The sequence below is a fragment of the Microplitis demolitor genome, chromosome 8 (assembly GCF_026212275.2).
Source record: "Microplitis demolitor isolate Queensland-Clemson2020A chromosome 8, iyMicDemo2.1a, whole genome shotgun sequence".
Taxonomy (NCBI): domain Eukaryota; kingdom Metazoa; phylum Arthropoda; class Insecta; order Hymenoptera; family Braconidae; genus Microplitis; species Microplitis demolitor.
The window spans coordinates 14175796-14193061 of record NC_068552.1 but is presented as its reverse complement, the minus strand read 5'-3'; the positions used below and the strand labels follow the sequence as shown (position 1 = coordinate 14193061).

The 17266-nt window shown below is 31.5% G+C and overlaps 2 protein-coding genes across 4 annotated transcripts in view; one reads left to right on the top strand and one right to left on the bottom strand.

Annotated features, from left to right (window-relative positions):
• Positions 1–11449, top strand: part of LOC103573231 (uncharacterized) — a 118353-nt gene extending 106904 nt beyond the window's left edge. For all 3 annotated transcript variants that reach the window (XM_053741459.1, XM_053741458.1, XM_008552221.3), the window contains one exon: positions 6735–11449. In XM_053741459.1, coding sequence (XP_053597434.1) covers positions 6735–7853 — 1119 coding nt within the window. In that variant the 3' untranslated portion in view covers positions 7854–11449. The remainder of the gene's footprint in view (positions 1–6734) is intronic.
• A 1043-nt stretch (positions 11450–12492) lies between these two features.
• On the bottom strand, positions 12493–14805 carry LOC103573334 (fatty acyl-CoA reductase 1). The gene is made up of 5 exons (XM_014442050.2): positions 14376–14805; positions 13775–14294; positions 13509–13698; positions 13042–13290; positions 12493–12954 (listed from the first exon to the last, which is right to left on the bottom strand). Exons 1-5 carry the CDS (start codon positions 14763–14765, stop codon positions 12567–12569), a joined length of 1737 nt encoding a protein of 578 aa, XP_014297536.2. The 5' UTR covers positions 14766–14805; the 3' UTR covers positions 12493–12566.
• Between the last annotated feature and the right edge of the window lie 2461 nt (positions 14806–17266).

The following is a 17266-nucleotide window of genomic DNA, read 5'->3' as shown; positions in this document are numbered from 1 at the left end:
ATCCTACTGATGCCTTTTTTTTCCTTTATATATGTATACCTATATTATGTATATGTATATATACATCTTCACAGCTTCAGAAGCTAGAGTATAACAGCCGGACAGGATGAAAATGATTACAACCTGGTGGTTTGAGTTTAGTATAGTGTGGCGGCTGGTAGTTGGAATATGGTACGATGAGATATTGCATTCTCTTTTCTTATATATAGCCAACAACACACTATGGCCACACCTTTCACCAACACCCAGAGCAACCTAAGAGTGTAAGTTGTTGGTTGCTTGCTTATGTCGGGTTGCTCAGCCTGATTGGTTATATGCTGGTGTACTAGAGCTGGTTGCCAGCGGCGCAATCGCCAGAGAGTAGCATAGCCTCGTTCTATGTCCTGTGATACTGAGTAAGAGCTATGCTAGTAAGCTGCTTGAGCAACCCAACGAACCGGCTCTGCTGGACCTGGCTGATGATTGCAAGACTCTGGCTCTCTACTCACAATCAGTTGCAACTAACAGTAAACTCTCCCACGTAGTTATAATACTCTAGCATGCGAGTCAGGTCTAACACCGCGATCGTCATTGCTGTTGCAAAAGGATTTGCTGCAGTCAAGGGTCTCCTTTTGCTCCAACATCCAAGTCAACCTGGATGTAGGCTTAGATTCTGTATTCTGGAGCATAGACAAGGAAGTGTGTATAAAAATATACATTGTATACAGTACAGCAAGCAACTGTCAGTCTGGTATCCAGGTATCTAAGAGGAATACCATTGCTACTAGTCTCCATAGCTTACACCAAGGTAATAAACTAATACCGAGGATTCAAAGTTGAGTTTAAGTAAATGCCAAATAGAACTTCCTCCGTCGCTTCGACGACTTGGATAAAAGAACCCGACAGCCGCTCCGACTCTTCGTTGTACATAAAAGGCTCTGGCAACCCTCCTTCGAACAGGGGTACCGATGGGGTCTTTACCCTAAATATAACAATGCTTTTCTGCTTCCCCAAAGCACAAGAGAGCTCAGGCATCAGTATTACTAGCTGCTGCTGCTGCTGCTGTTACTTACGTCTCTCTCATATTGGCCCCTTATTCGTGTTCTAGCCTGCTTGCCCATGTGCCCTTCGTTTTTCTATGAGATCCCTTGGGTCCCTTCGTCCCCTGCCTCTACTCAGTAATACAGTATTGTTGATTTTTATATTTTAAGAAAATTATTTTTCTCTATTTTTAACTTTAGTTTAAATAATTTCTATTTTAAACTTTTAAATATTATTAAAAATTTTTGTTCATTTTAAAAATTCTATTTAATTTATTTATTTTTTTTTTTTTTTTTTTTTTTTTTTTTTTTTGACCAATTAATATTTCAAACAGTGAGAATAATTAATTTGCTCGGTCAACATTCGATTGACCCTTTTAACTGTGATTAAAAGTAAAACAAAAAATCGTTTGTTTTTCTACGATTATAAAAGACAACCCGAAAAATTCAAAGGTAATTTACTGTAGGAATAATTCAAAAGAGTCTTTCCGCTGTACGGTTGCCTTTAAAGTATAATCCAAAATTCCATTCGTCCAATGCCAGCGTGAACAGAGTTTGCCGTAGAAGGAGAATCACTGAATCATGGGTCAGCTGAGGTAGAAGGTAGAGGATACACATCATATATATTCGGGCCTAAAAGTGTCTGACCCTCGTCAAAAATTTCTAGCGGGGTCGGTGAGATCGACATTCGAAATTTTCTTTACCTGAAAAAAGGTCTCAGGTAAAACTCAGGTAGGACCCCACAATGAGGCATTCTTCGGACTTAGGATACTGTTGCTTCTATGATAATGTATGCGTCCTACAGAAAACTACACGTAAAAAAAAAAACTTAAAATTTATTTCAATTATTTGCATAATTTTTCATCACCTCTGTATAATAACTCTTAAATTAATTTCAAATCAACTGTTCTATTCAAAAAATAATTATCTATATTTTCATACATCTCAATCAATACTCTCCGAAAACATCTCCATATATATTTATTTATATTTTACAAAAATCACTGAACACAAATAAATAACATGTAGACCGAATGTTGTATTATTATAAAATTTTTAAAATTTTGTTTTTCGTCAGTGTCGTAATGCAGACAAAAGCTTTTCCGTGAGACAAAGCTGTAAACTTTGGACTCTCAGATATCACAACACTGTAAGTGCACTATATTTACTGCACAATGTTTTTTTCTTATGTTTTACGTCACAATGTATATATCTTGTCACCTTACTTCAATCACACTGTCCCAAAATTTATATTTTCTTTGTTCTTTATTCGTATTTTCTTTGCTGAAAAGATAAATCTATACATCAACCACAGAATACACTAGACAAAAAGGTAAACAAATAAAAGTATCAACAGATTACATATTTTAGTGAAAATTTAACACCTCTAATACTACGTCTTAGGAACCTCAATAAATTTGAATGCACCTACTCGTCAACATTGTCTGTAACAGGTTCTTCTATAATACGTACTTATATATTTATATTGTGTTTTTATTACATATCTATTGGCATTCTTGCACTCCCTTCTTTTTATTCTTCTTTCATTTTCTCTCATTATACTCTTTGCAAACACACCTTGTCATTGTCCCAAAGCCGCACAGTTCCGGCTTTATGGTTTCTCGACTAGGTCACTACTCAGCAGTAGTTGCAGCAGGAATAGTAATAACGTAATGCGTAATACTATGTAGAAAAGGGGCTAAAATACTAGCTAGAGGGTTAAACCTGCTGAGTGGCCCCTTTATAAGATTTAAACTCTCATTTTTGTCTTGTCGAAAAATTAAATTTTATCTACATGAGATAATTTCAATTTAGAGATCCAAAGGAAAATAAGGATAATGTATAATGGTACATATATATAGATATAACAAATTAAAAGAATGATAGACTCTAGGGTTGAGTTATACATAGACAGAATGAGATAGTATGATATATAAATACATTAGAAGAGCAAGAGAACATTGAGTCCCCTTGTCTCCCACGCATCAAACTGCCCGCTCGTTGTTGCCTACCATATGGCCTTTTTTCCTTCACCCTTATGTTACTCTTCTCTACCTTGCTCTTCATTCTTTTTAATGCATACACAATACACATACACAAACATGTATAAATATATATGTACATATATACCCTGATGACTCTTCCTGTCAGATGACGAGGGCGCGAATTACTCACTGCACACACGTGCATTCTTTTCCACATTCCGTCAGCCACGCGAAAATCCGGCCTCTACTTTCCCTTTCCTCTTTATTAATTCTATTAATAAATCATTATTATTCGCGTTAAATTATCATATTTTCATTAATATCTTAAAGGAAATTTAATAATTATTAATGGCTAACAAAGAAATAAGATACCAAAGAGATTAAAAATTAATTTTAAAATAAGTTATATAAGAAATTGAGCGGATAGATTGTAGTTGAGAGTCCCTGGGTTAGGGGAAATACAATCCCTCGTAGAAGTTTCCTTTATTCATCCCCTAATGCAACTTTCACCCGCGTGCAGGCCATCAGTAATGTCTAGCTACAGATATATATATACATATATGTCTATAGGGTAGCCCATTTATCCCCTCTTCTAATGTTTTCCCGCATATGTGTGTGACTGTGACTAAATCCCTCTGTTGTTGTACGCACTTTCATGTGTGTGCACTCAGTCTAGTGTTCATGTATTACTATATACCACTACATAGATATATATTTATATATAAATGTGGAGAAGACAGACGAACCGAGTGAATGGGTTAGCTGTCATTTGGATTCATTAGGGATTACGTTACGTTTTACGCTGACACAAAGGTACATATACTAGATGAATCCTACGTGTAACGTAACATATAATTTGGTAATTTACGCACACAAGGTATCGATTAATGAAAAAATTTTTGGTACACAAAAAAAAAAAAAAAAACGATACAACAAATACTTGAACATAAAAAAAAGTAAATTTTTTTGTGTTCTACTCTAAAATAATTAAAAAACGTCACGATTTAAATGAGAAATTCTTTTCTGTCAGAGAGACTGACAGTATAAGTATCTTGCAAATTTTTAAAAATAAATGGAGACATTGTATTACCGAGACTTGGCTAGTCACTAGGACACTCATCTTTATCATTATTTCTGAAATCAATTACATACATCAGCTCACAGTAGTGACAAATTATTAAATGATCACCAGTCTTGTACATTGTATTTAAATAATAGTAGGATTCGATAATCGTCTTGGTTTTATGTCGTAAAGTTTAAAGTAAAGTCCTTGAAGTCGTTGTCATGTTGCTCGGCAATCTTATCCGCGAGGTGTTGATAGCGCTCGCGGTCCGCGTGCTTAATCTTTTGACTTTAGACCTAGCCGTCAATGTATACAACTCATCTTTAAACTTTAAAGCTCTTCATTAATAATTAGGATATCAATAGCTGTCTACGTAAACAACCACGAAATTTTTTATTTTAAATTCATATTATTTATTTTTTAAATTTAAAGTTTTTATTTTTTTTTTTAGTTAATATTAAACATATATCTCGTTTTTAAATTTCTATAAATGATATTTAGCTGGCAGTGTGAGTCAAGTATACTCTCAACACAGACGCACACACGCACATAAACATCTTTCTCTCTCTCTCGTCTCCTTTCAAAAATAACACTCAGCCGGTTGACGTCATGCCTAGCATCAACGAGGCGCTGCTGCGCACTCAACGTCGTCGTCGTTCGTCACTGGAGCCTACACAATAACTCATGATGATAACTATTCTCTGTATTATTCACATATTTCGTTACTTGCTTTAATTATTACAACAATTAAAATTTTTTTTTCTTACAAATTTAAAAAATCATCTCCAATAAAACCACAATTCACTGTAATAGTTTTTACAATCAACAATAATGTCAATTTTAATCGGTAAAGAAAATTCAATAATTTCATGATTGTGTTTTGATCACTTGTTCATAACAACAGTCTGGTATCGAATTAACTTAAACGACGTGACACAAGACTTGTGTACTTAGCAAATGATCGTAAGCGCCAGTACAGTAAATTGTTGTCATGCATCAGGGTCACATTAAACACCCGGAAGCATTGAGGGTCGTCATCGATAGTTGTCTCGACGACTAATTATTTTTAGAAACGTGATTTATGTACATCCCTTATACATGTTTATAGTAATCCTTTTTGTCCAGATAAAAGGTAAAAGATCCAGTACCCGATCAGGGAACCAGTACCCGATCACTCATGTATTTGTATATCTATATTTATTAAATATATCTATACAAATACATGAAGTGATTGGATACTAGGTCTTTTACCTTACCTGTAAAATTTAAATATTTTACTTTTCAAAATCCACTAATTTGTAATGAAAAAAAAAGAGAACAAATTTTCTGAAAAATTATAACATGTATGTAGTAATTCAATCGGATATTCTGTATGTCTTTACATATGTATATGTATATATTTACATAATACGGTAGGAGGAATAAGAAAAGGCAGAATCGAACGACTAAAAGGTCCTCTTCCTTGACTTTGATTTATCGCTGTATGAAAGGCGTGTGCATTTATAGCAGCAGCACAACTAATCCGTTACGCTGACCCTAGATTTCCACGATTCAACAAGTGCTTACGACGGAGTATTATTGGTTGTTAAATATCTGGCACAACTTCTTAAAATTATACGTCTGATAGAATTTAAATTTAATCCCTTTTTCAATAGTGATTAACTATTTTAACCAGTTGCATAAGTATACTTGCCGCAAAGTATTTTATTTTATTTTATTTATGAATCTATAGATTTTTTGAGTTCATTTTTTTTTTTTTTTACATTTATAATAAGTTTGTTTACAAGATCGGTGTACATAATAGTTGCAATAATTATTGACTGTATGTCTGTCGAGTAATTTTTAATCACGATGATAACTTAGCAATGTTTCAAGTCCACGTGGGATATTGTCGATACTCTGATAAGTGAACAAAGACACTGACAGTGACATCTCGCGGTATTCCAGCCAACTTATAAAAGCCCAGGGGCTCTCAACATTTTATTTACCGGAGTATATATGAATGTATGTATGTACTGTCTCTTTGTCCACGCTTTCAAATTCCCCGCGGGTTGTATGTATTTTGTGTGTGTCATAAGTGGGAGGTAATCATCTTACTTTCTCTTACTCGCGGAGGTGGATATCTTAGCAGCTTAAGGCTGTCATTCTTAGTACTTATGTATTTTTTATTATTTCGTTATCATTATCATGATTATATTACAAAATAAACATTAAAAACAAAAATAATATTATTTATTAAGTATATTAGGTTTTCAAAAATCATACGGTGAAAATAAAAAGTGAATCGAGACATTAAGAAATTAGGTTGATGCCCGCATCGTGATAGTTAATTAAATTCATGGTCATGACTAACACCCTCTGTATTTTTACTCCCAGACAATTTCTCTTCCCTAATATATAAATATATATAATACTGTATACTGTAGTATGGTAGTATCTATTCTAAAGATGACTTGATTCAAAGCCAGGAAGGGGAGCCTGACGTCATTACCCTGGTACGTTCTCGCCAACGAGCCAAAGGTCTGAGTCACTGGCTGTTAGTTTGCCTTCTGTCTTTGGATTCCAGTTTATAAACGGAATAAAACAATGAAAATATTCTTATCTGCGTAAATATAAATGAGCAGTGTTATAACTGAAATCTAATATAGGATATTTTTATGATTACAGAGCTGTGCAATGATGGGTCTGCAGGCCACGGCAGGAAAACGTAAACTGGAGGGAGGTGTGGGCTGCATGGAGTTCGACATGGACATGGGCGAAAGCCCGTCGAAGCTTGGCAGAGTGGAGGGCAGTTGGTGGGCAATGGAGGATAGTTACACACCGCCACTTAATCAATCGGCATCATCTTACTACGATATGGAAGTCAGTTCGCCTTGTCTACAGGCGAATCCTTGTCAACCGGCGGGCAACTTACCGCCAGCTGGATCCCAGTTACATCATCCACCTCAGCACTATTATCATCAGCGCAATAATGTCGGCAGCAATGGTGGTTACAACCAGTTATCAAGACCTCAACCTCAGTGGGGAGCGCCTCATCACTACGAGCCACCGACGATACGAAGAGAAGAGAATGGAAAGAGTTACCTGGAGCTTGGCTCGAGTTACCGTGCCAATGAAAGATGTTGCGAGGGCTCGAGGTCCAGTTGGTGTCGACGTGGTAGAGCGTGTTATCGTCAACGTAGGCTAGCCGTCCTTAATATCTCAATGTGTAAATTGGCGAGGTATCGTCAGTTTCCAGATCCTAGTTTGCATCGTTCTGTTTTAATTTGCAATACCTTAAGGCATCTAGAGCGGGAAATGGAGAGAGACAGGAGTCCACCGCCAATGGAACCAGTTATTCCCGCACCCATGGCCCAACTTCAGCCATCTGAACAGGGTAGACTGACGCCTTTTCCTATGCCACCCACCGCGTCCAACGAAACGGACGTTGACTCTGGTATTGGTGACAGTGACGACAGTCGTTCGATTAATTGGGGCAGCGTCTTATCACTGTCGAGTCAATCACCTCTGGATCCTCTCAATAACAATGAACTGCTAGACGTTGATATTGGACCTGAAATAGATCTAGACTTTATGCCTGGATGGAAATTAACTCCCCTGTCGGCAGACGACATCCTGAGAAGTACAAATGTCGCCGTAGCCGCGGCTGCAGCCCAAGATCATCATCTCAATACGACGAGTAATAGTACTATTAATAATAATAATAATATAACAACAAGCAGTACAACTAACAACAGTTGTAATAGCAGTAGTACGCACGAGTCGTTGATGTGTGTCGGCTCATAGCCCCCAATACTCGCGTCGTTGAGCCATCTCATCGACTTTTACCCTCTCACACCACAGGGCAAATAAGTGCCCCTGAGTGACCTTGAAAACGATGATACGACGTAGCGACGTATTCCAACGGGATGACCCCGGTGTTGTTACGTAGACGCTCGCCGGTGCATTTTATAATGCAGTCGTCGTTTGTTTATTGAAAGATAAAACAATTAAACTAAATAATATGGCTCGTGTCAATTACACTCCACTCGATTCTCACTTCCTCGTTGATTGTTGCGGATCGACGTCTGCGTCAGCAACTTAAATTTATAAACAACAACAATAATAATAAAAATGGAAAAGGAACAACATCCCTTATCATCTCAGTCGCAGCAAATAGAACCAGCAGCATCAACTTTTAAACGGATCAGCGACTTAATAACCACAGCTGGACGCTCAATATCAACTGTGGATAGAAAAATCATCAACGACGATACGAAATCCGCGCCATCTGCATCATTATTATAATTGCATTTTTAAATTTTCAACGGACAAGGTACCCGGGCCGGCGATAATTATTCAACTTAATAATAGTTATTGGTGATAATAATTATTGAGGATGATGTTAAAGATTTTGTTATAGTTTATAACAATATTTAGTGTCTTTGACAAATCCTTTTCCACTTATTTCTACCAGATATAGTAATGGAAATGATTTTTAAAAAAGTTTAAGCTTATCGCCTGCCTAGCCAACCAACGTTGAGATTTTATAAATCTTTATACAAGAACGTCCCTTTTAAATTCCGTTAAAATGCGTGCCTCGGAGTGACGTTCTCCAGCGGCACTAGTGTCGTTGCTTAGGCCCACGGATCGTGCCCAATATTCTCACGCACTTATTGTACAAATATATATACATATATATGATAAAAAATAAATAATATGTAAATATATTTGGTGCTAAGGCACCGGATCCTGGTGCTTTTGCATTCTCGTTCGTTTCATCTCATTATTATATGTTATATTTGTCATTATAATTGCACATAAAAATAATAAAGCAGATTGGGAATTAAATAATTCAAATAATTTCGTCATTGTCGATGATATTGCCGTCACCAATCGCGTTTATACTGTCAAAAGTACCTGGATTATTAATTTAATAATTAGGTAGAATTTTTAAGGCTTATCACTACTAGGAAGTCATGCTCGCCAGTGCGCCAATGATCTCTCATAGTAGCTAATTAACATTATTTACATGTCATTTAAATAATAATACTAATAATATACGAGCGGCTTCCTTGTATGAGTGTGTGTATGGCCTCTAAGAATTTTTAAAAACGAAAGCGTAGACACTGTCGACATAAATAAATAAATGTGTCCATATTTCGATTGCAACGATTGATTAAATCTTATTATCATGTGTCCACATACATACCCCACTATCAGTGCAGCTATTACTTAAAATAAACAAACTGTTTGACTAATAAAATTATGTAAAACCAGATTTAAATATTGAATTAATGTTTACTTCACAGGTTACTTACTTGAAAATAATTGTTTGATGAAGACAACCTCTATAATACTCAATACAATGTCTGTTGATGATCAAGTACTCCGTTAATTATTATAGTAATTATTAAAAAATGGCACAAAATTAATGGATCATTGAAATACATATAGATAAATTGTTTTTTATATAATTTATTTTTTCATAAAATAATGTAATGAAAATATTTATTTGTTAATTAATGAATAATTATTAAAGCAATATTAAGTTAATGAAGTTTTTGTAAAACTAATAATTGTCTATATAGTATGATCCATATATATTGATAAATGTATGTGTAATATATGAATGGGTTGTTTTCTCTTCATTTTATAATATTTTGAGATTATTATTTAAATAATGAATAGGGCAAGCGCAATCAGATATTATTATGATTATAATTATTATTATTATTTAAATTATTATTATTAATATTATATTTTAATTATTAAAAGAAATGTTATTTCGTCCAGGACGAGTGCTTGGTTCATGTAAATCAAGAGTCAATACAATTTTATTTTTCAAAATTAATCAAGCGGCAATAGAACGAATAAAATTAAGATTTAAAATTAAAATTAAATTAATAATTACAGCAGACAAAACGTATTGAGCGACGGAAATTTCGCCGATAATGATGATGACAGTGATTCATTTTGACAAATATATAATTAATGATTCGACAAAAAATTTATAAATTAAAATATTTGTATTTGAATGATAGGTTTAAAACAATTTGATTAATTGGTTAATTAATGAGTGTGTAAACGCGATTGGACGAGGATGCGATGTAAGAGTGGGCTATGCACGTCATAGTGTATGTTGTTGTATCTTCACAAGAATGAAATATACAAATATAAATATATATAAATATAGATTTATATATATTTATATATAGAAAGATATTTGGTGACTATACAAATTGTAAATAGTATACATATTACACAAGAGTTAGATTTAAGAAGCGAGAATAAATTGGTATAAAATAAATAAAATATACATAAGATATTATATATATTATATATACTATATATGAGAACAAGAAGTATATATATAAAATTATTATATATATTTACCTTTTTAAGTGATACAAAGCGTTTATTAAGACTTGCTTTATTGACGAAAAAATAATTAAATAAATATTTAAGCACATAAATATATAGTGTATTTTATGCCAAATCGGACAGTTTGAAAAAATTTAATTTTCGATTCCCGTCATTTTTTGAAATTTTGTAGTACTCATCAAAAAACTTTTTCTGATGAATTTTGAGATTTTTTCGATGATCCCTACGAAAATCACTCTTTGTTTTTTGCTCATAACTTTGTTAGTAATCGAAATCAATTCATTTTTTTCTCGAAATTTTTTTTTTATCTTTAATGTACTTTTCAGAAAAAAATACGAACAAGTTTGTCAAAATACTTTTCTATGTGATTTTCAAGTTTTAAACTTTAAATTATTTTTTTTTCAAAGTTGATGTTATTACAAATTTTCAAAAAAATCAAAATATGCATGAACTTTAAAGAAAAAGAATTGAAGCTTAAAACTTTAAAATTATACAGAAAAATATTTTTAAAAATTCGTTTGTAATTTTTTCTGAAAGGCACATGAAAAAATAAAAATTTCGAAAAAAAAAAAGTTTCGATTTAAATCATTATCAAAGAAGTTATAAACAAAAAAAAAGTGATTTTCGAACGGGTCATAAAAAAAATCTTAAAATTTACCAGGAATTTTTTGATAAGTACTACAAGATATAAAAAAATTAAAGAAATCAAAAATTGAAATTTTTTAAACCATCAGATTTGGCGTGGAAAGCTTCGTGTATATATTCATTTTTTGGATTATGAAATTTCAGTTAAATTTTTAAATTATACTCATTTTAATCAATTTGAACTGCGATAGTTAATGTGATGTTAACTGATCTTATCCTAAATAATCATCTTCCATAATTTATAATTTTTTATTATTCCTTTTGTGTTCGCTCTCTTCGTATAAATTTTTTAAAGTGCGAAAATTTCACGCTGGTCGTGAATTTTCGGTACGATTAAATTTTGTCAACATTTTACAACATAATACAATTGATATTTTATCGATATTTTTCAACAAGTATTTTAAAATATTTATTTATTTATTAATTTTTAATCACTTACTCTGAAATTAATCTGATGAATTGGGTATTTTATTATTTAAATAATTTAAAATTTGTAATTTTATTTGAGAAAAATAGAAATTTGTAAATAAAGCAAGTCCTAGTAACGCCTCGGGAAACTTAGGGCAGGAAAGACGACATGTGTACATTGTAAATAGTAGTGCATAAAAGATATGAAGGTTTTCAGAAAGACAGAGTTAAAGTTGCATCGAAAAATTACGCCATTTTCTCGAAGCGAACGGACGCGGAAGAAGGATGGAAATATATTATATTATTATTTTTATTACAATTAATATTTCAACTAAATTTATTTATTTTTTTGAAACACTTATGTGAAAAAATATTATTGTAAATTTTTACTTGCTTTAATTTATTACACGATTTTTTTAACGAATATTCAATACTGCTTTTAAAAGCAATTTTTAAACTAATAATACGATTTTAAAAATTTATTCTTTAAAAACCCGTCATGTGATTGTCCTGAATTTGCTTCGAGGTTTGGCGTAACCTTTTTAATAGAAAATTAGAAAAAAAATAAAAATTAAATATATGATGCACAGTATACCTCTAAAGAGCGTACTGATCATTCGATTTTTCATTGTTCTTTACAACCGAATCGAAAATTTGAAAATTTTTAACAAAAAAACGTACAATAATTATCTGGCATTGGTCTTAGACTGACAAACTAAATTTTGCAAAGAAAATAATATACAAATATATATAAAAAATAAAGGAAAAAAATCGGCCGTACAAAAGTAATGACGTATATAACAATATTAATAATTCTAGTCGTAAGCGGTTTGAAGTAACAATCGAAAAAACGAGTGGTCTGGACGTTATTTTAGTATAATAATGTTGTATCACACATACTGTTTACCAAAATATCGGCAGCGACGAAACAGAAAAAAAAAAAAAAACAAAAAATTATTATTCATTGGATAAAGCAACACAATATGGAAAACAATAATAACAACAAAAGAAAAAACAAAATAAAGAGTATTATTCTATATATAATAATGATTAATAGTTTTCAATACCTATCTCCCTAACAAATTACATATGACAAATATATTTCAGCTTTACGAATTCGGTTATTGGTGAAATTAGGCTTAGCCAGTAACCAAGTAAGTAATATAAAATACATACAATAACTAAAATTTTAAAACTATAAAACGCTGACTGTATTAAAAAATATTTTCGTCTGGCCGGAGGATCATCTAGTGGTTCTTTTAATAAATACTTTTTTATTCCAAACCAAATTGAATAGCCAAATATTGACCAATCAATAGTGCGTAAATCATTATAAAATAAAAATCTGTCTCGATGATTCATTCTCTCCCACATTTTTTGAGTTTCTGTCACAGTTATCCGCCAATCGTATGTACCCCAATATAATATTGCCTTCAAATTCAATGTTATTTTACAAAACATCGCAATAGCCCTGCAATATAAGAAAATAAAACAAACACATTAATATCATCACGTTATTAAAATAGGTAAGTGGTAGAGTTTACATAATTTATCTTACTGTGGTTTTCGTAACATTGCCATAAATACAATATCAGCAATTACTGCTGGTATACCGTGCAATAAAAAATGAAATACAAAATATAGAAACCAACATGGTGCTTGTATCATGAAAGCTGGACCAATCATTCGTATGGATGGGCTCCCTGCAATTCGTGCCACACCGTTATCTTCAAATTCTTTCATAGTCATAGGGTTGACTGTTGATGAAGCGTAATTATATATAAAAACTTTTTCGATGCTCTGTTTTCTATAAAAATAATAAAATACCAATAAAATTTTAAGCTGCTACAATTGTATGATATTAGCGTACACCAAACTATAAAAAATGCGCTAAATTTATCTGGATAACAATTTTTTCTGTTAGCAACATATTTGGCTTAACAAAAATAATGAATATTTGTCTATCGACAAATACTATCTTATTGAATGCAATTTTGTCTGTAAAGCTTATTCTATTATTATAACCTGTTCGTTACAGTATCCCATGTGAGAGCAAGAATTGAATTAGCACACATATCAACAGGAACGTAATCTTGTACGAAGTCTACTGGGGCATTTATGTGAATAATACCTAATCCGTAACCAACAAATAACAATACTGGTCCGTTGTAATTACCGCACCAACCGGGAAATGGTTCCTGATAAGTTGATATTACTGTAAGAATGTGGAAAATCAGTACTTTAACTTATGAGTGATGAGCAGATTTCTAAATATGTAATAAGGAGCTTACTTTGACTCGGTCTGTAAATAATACATGGGTAAGATGTTTCTTTGCCGAATTCTTCGACTAAAGATTCAGCAATTGATTTACCAAACGTATAGATGTTAGCCCACGGCTTACATGTCTCTTCTATAGTTGCTGGCGGTATACCGTTTTTAGCGATTTCATCCGCGTCAATAATGTCTTGGACCATTTTAAGATCCGCTGGTGGCGGGTAACATTTTTCCTCAATCACTTTGTTATAAGAGTGCGAGTATGCAGTTGATATATACATGAAACACACTAATCTTTTGCACTCTCTAGCCAATTCGATCATATATTTTGTTCCGAACACATTACACTTGAGACTATCTGATACTTTTGTTGCAAATTTAACGTTTGATGCATTATGATAAATCATGGTCACTTGATCTATCAACATCTTTTTGTCTTCAATAGATACACCTAAATTTTCTTCAATTAAATTTCCTTCAACTATACATACTTTAGATTCAAAATTTGGTCGATAACTACGCAATTTTTCAAAAATCTAAAACAACATAATTTTTTATAATAATTTTGCTATTAGTATTATTTGATTACAACTAACAATTAGTTAAGAAGTACTTACTTCGTGTTGAAAATATTTTTTCATACGTTCTTTAGCTGAAACTTTGTTTGATCTCACAATTAAAATCAATTTTTTAATTCCCGCACAGTCTCTTAATATTTTTTCAACAACACATTTTCCTAAAAATCCAGTGCAACCCGTCAGTAGTATAGTCTGCCCGTGAAAAAACTCTTTTATTTCGCTTCTTTCCGTTTCATCTTCTCCAAAATCATCTTCGTCACTAATTCGTCGATAAGTATTATCCATTGCAAAACGTATAAAAATAGGATTTTGTTTATCCAATAAACGTTTTATTTTTGATAAATTAACAATTACTCCATTATATGTGGAAATAAATAATAAAAAAAATAATCTAACACTATTAGGACGTAATGTTAATTCCAGTACCATTCATAAATTTACGTATATGAATTTTTTTTTTCACACGATTGTTTTCAATTGACTTAGGTACACTGTTTCCAATTTTTACGAAACATTCACCTTTTATACCAGAATGATAAGTGCCAAATCAAATCCATATTCATGAAATAACTAATGTAAAAGAGTGTTTAATTCACAATCTTTTTAAATATATTATTTTCAAAAATGCTGAACCACCGTAGTTCACGGTCAAACTATGCACCAGGTCTACTTATTAAGTGTTTTTGTACGTCGATATCATAGAATTAAGTCTACTTTAATACTATTTTTTGAATTGAATAAATTTTATGAACAAACATATACTTAAATTAAAGTTTAAATTATATGTATTCGTTAATAAATATAATTAACAACATATATTATTTAGCATAATCAGTAACATATACACTGACATAGCATGTCGTAATATAAATTTGATATACAGGGTAATCCAAAATTAGTGATCTAAATATCACCGGTGTAAAACTAATTTTTGATCACCCTGTACTTGATTATAATGACAATTAAATTGGAAAAGAATAATTGACTATTAATTTATAAATGACAATACTCTGTAAGATTTTTCTTTCCTTTAGAAGTTTCAAATTTTTTCAGTTTTTATGATTGTAAAATTCTTTACGTTAAAAAACAAAATTCTCCCTTTTTGAAAAGCTTATTTTATTCAGTTGTGTCTACCTGTATTTCTTAATTTGAATACATATTATAGTAAACAGTGTGACAACAAATGAATTACCAAAGTCCATATATCTTTCAGCACTGATAAGTTTTTTTAGTGCGGCTCATTTGATTTACATTCAAATGGCTGACAAATGTTATGTGACCATTTTGATTAAAATAGGAAGGATTCCGAGGTAATTTTTATATTGTGACAATAGTACCCTGAAACTTGAGTTTCGTGAATATAGGTCGAGACAGCAAATTTTGAATTTTTCTAAATTCTTTTCATTGAAATAATGTAGGAGAGGAGGTGATGAGACAGATCGCCATTTCTAAAATCCTACAAAATTTTTTTTTTTTCAGTTTTACGTTTAGAAGTAGCTAAAAAATTTGGAAAATCCAAAAGTGCACGACTCATAATGCTCATTTATTATGAAATAATAAAATAATAACAAAAAAAATGGCGGGAAGCACGAATAAATATAAAATTTGTTTTTTTTTTTTTTTTGTTTTTTTTTTTTAATTATATTAGTAATTTTTTATAATTATAAAAGAATTTTCTTAAAATATCTCGATTAATAACAAAAAAAAATATATATATATATAAATAAAAACAAATAAAAAAAAGAATTGAATTGAAAAAATTCAGGCTTACCAATTAGCAATAACACAAAAAAAAACAGCTGTACTAGGACGGTAATGTGCAAGCGCCCCTGGTGGTATAAATGTACGTATAATGTATAGATATATTACCATCCATGTTAATTTTACATAGATATATATATGTATAGTTATACAGCCTTTTTATTCTTTTATTAATTGTAATTAAACGACACTGAATTACGTAGCCATTTTCAATAGGGGATCTACAATTCTTTCAAAGAATTTAAAAAAAAAAAATTCGTTTCAATTACTGGATTTTTTCGCAAGTTATCGTGTCTACGAGTTTCATACTTGAGGGACAGGAAATTTTTTTAAACTATTTTGATGTTTTTTCGATTTTTATTGAACTAAATAAATTTTTAAATAGTATGGAATTAATCTCCATTAAATTATCTTCAAAATGGTGTGCAACTTATCTTGATTCCATAAATCAACAAAGGTATAATAATTCAAATAGCTGTCAAAGTGAGACGAAAAAAATTTTTCGATCGTAAAACACTCTCTGATGCTTCGCATCATGAGTCCTGCAATTGTTTACTTGTGTAAGTTTATTAACCGAGCATGTCAGACCCATGATAAAATTTTTTTAAATTTACTCTCTGCGTATTTTTTTCTTTGTCAGAAGCAAAATAATTATTTTGTGCCTTGTAAATAAGCAGGTCAGTTAAGACGTACTTAAATTTTGATTGTTATTAATAATTATAATTTCATTTAACAACCAATTTTAGAACTTATGTTTTACTATCCAATGCTTCAACAGTTAATATCGATAATTAATATAATGTATTGAAAAATGTTTCCTTCTTCTACATTTGTCTCCAAAGTCACAAACCCAACTTCGTAAATGTAAAAAATGGATCAAATTTTTTATGTTGACTCAACATGAAATTAAACACAAAATTGGCATCATAAATCATTTACAAATAATATGCACGAAAAATTTGTATTTTTACTTGTGGATCAAGTCCAACTCACCTCGATGAACTGTATTGTTTATTTTTTATTATTGAAAACGACAATATACTAGACTAAGAAATACCGTAAGTAATTATACTGAGTATTATGTTATATTATTCATAAATTAATCATTCGGCCTACATTGAGGATTGGTGTACAGTCATGTTTAGTTATTTTCAATCAAGCCTAAATGT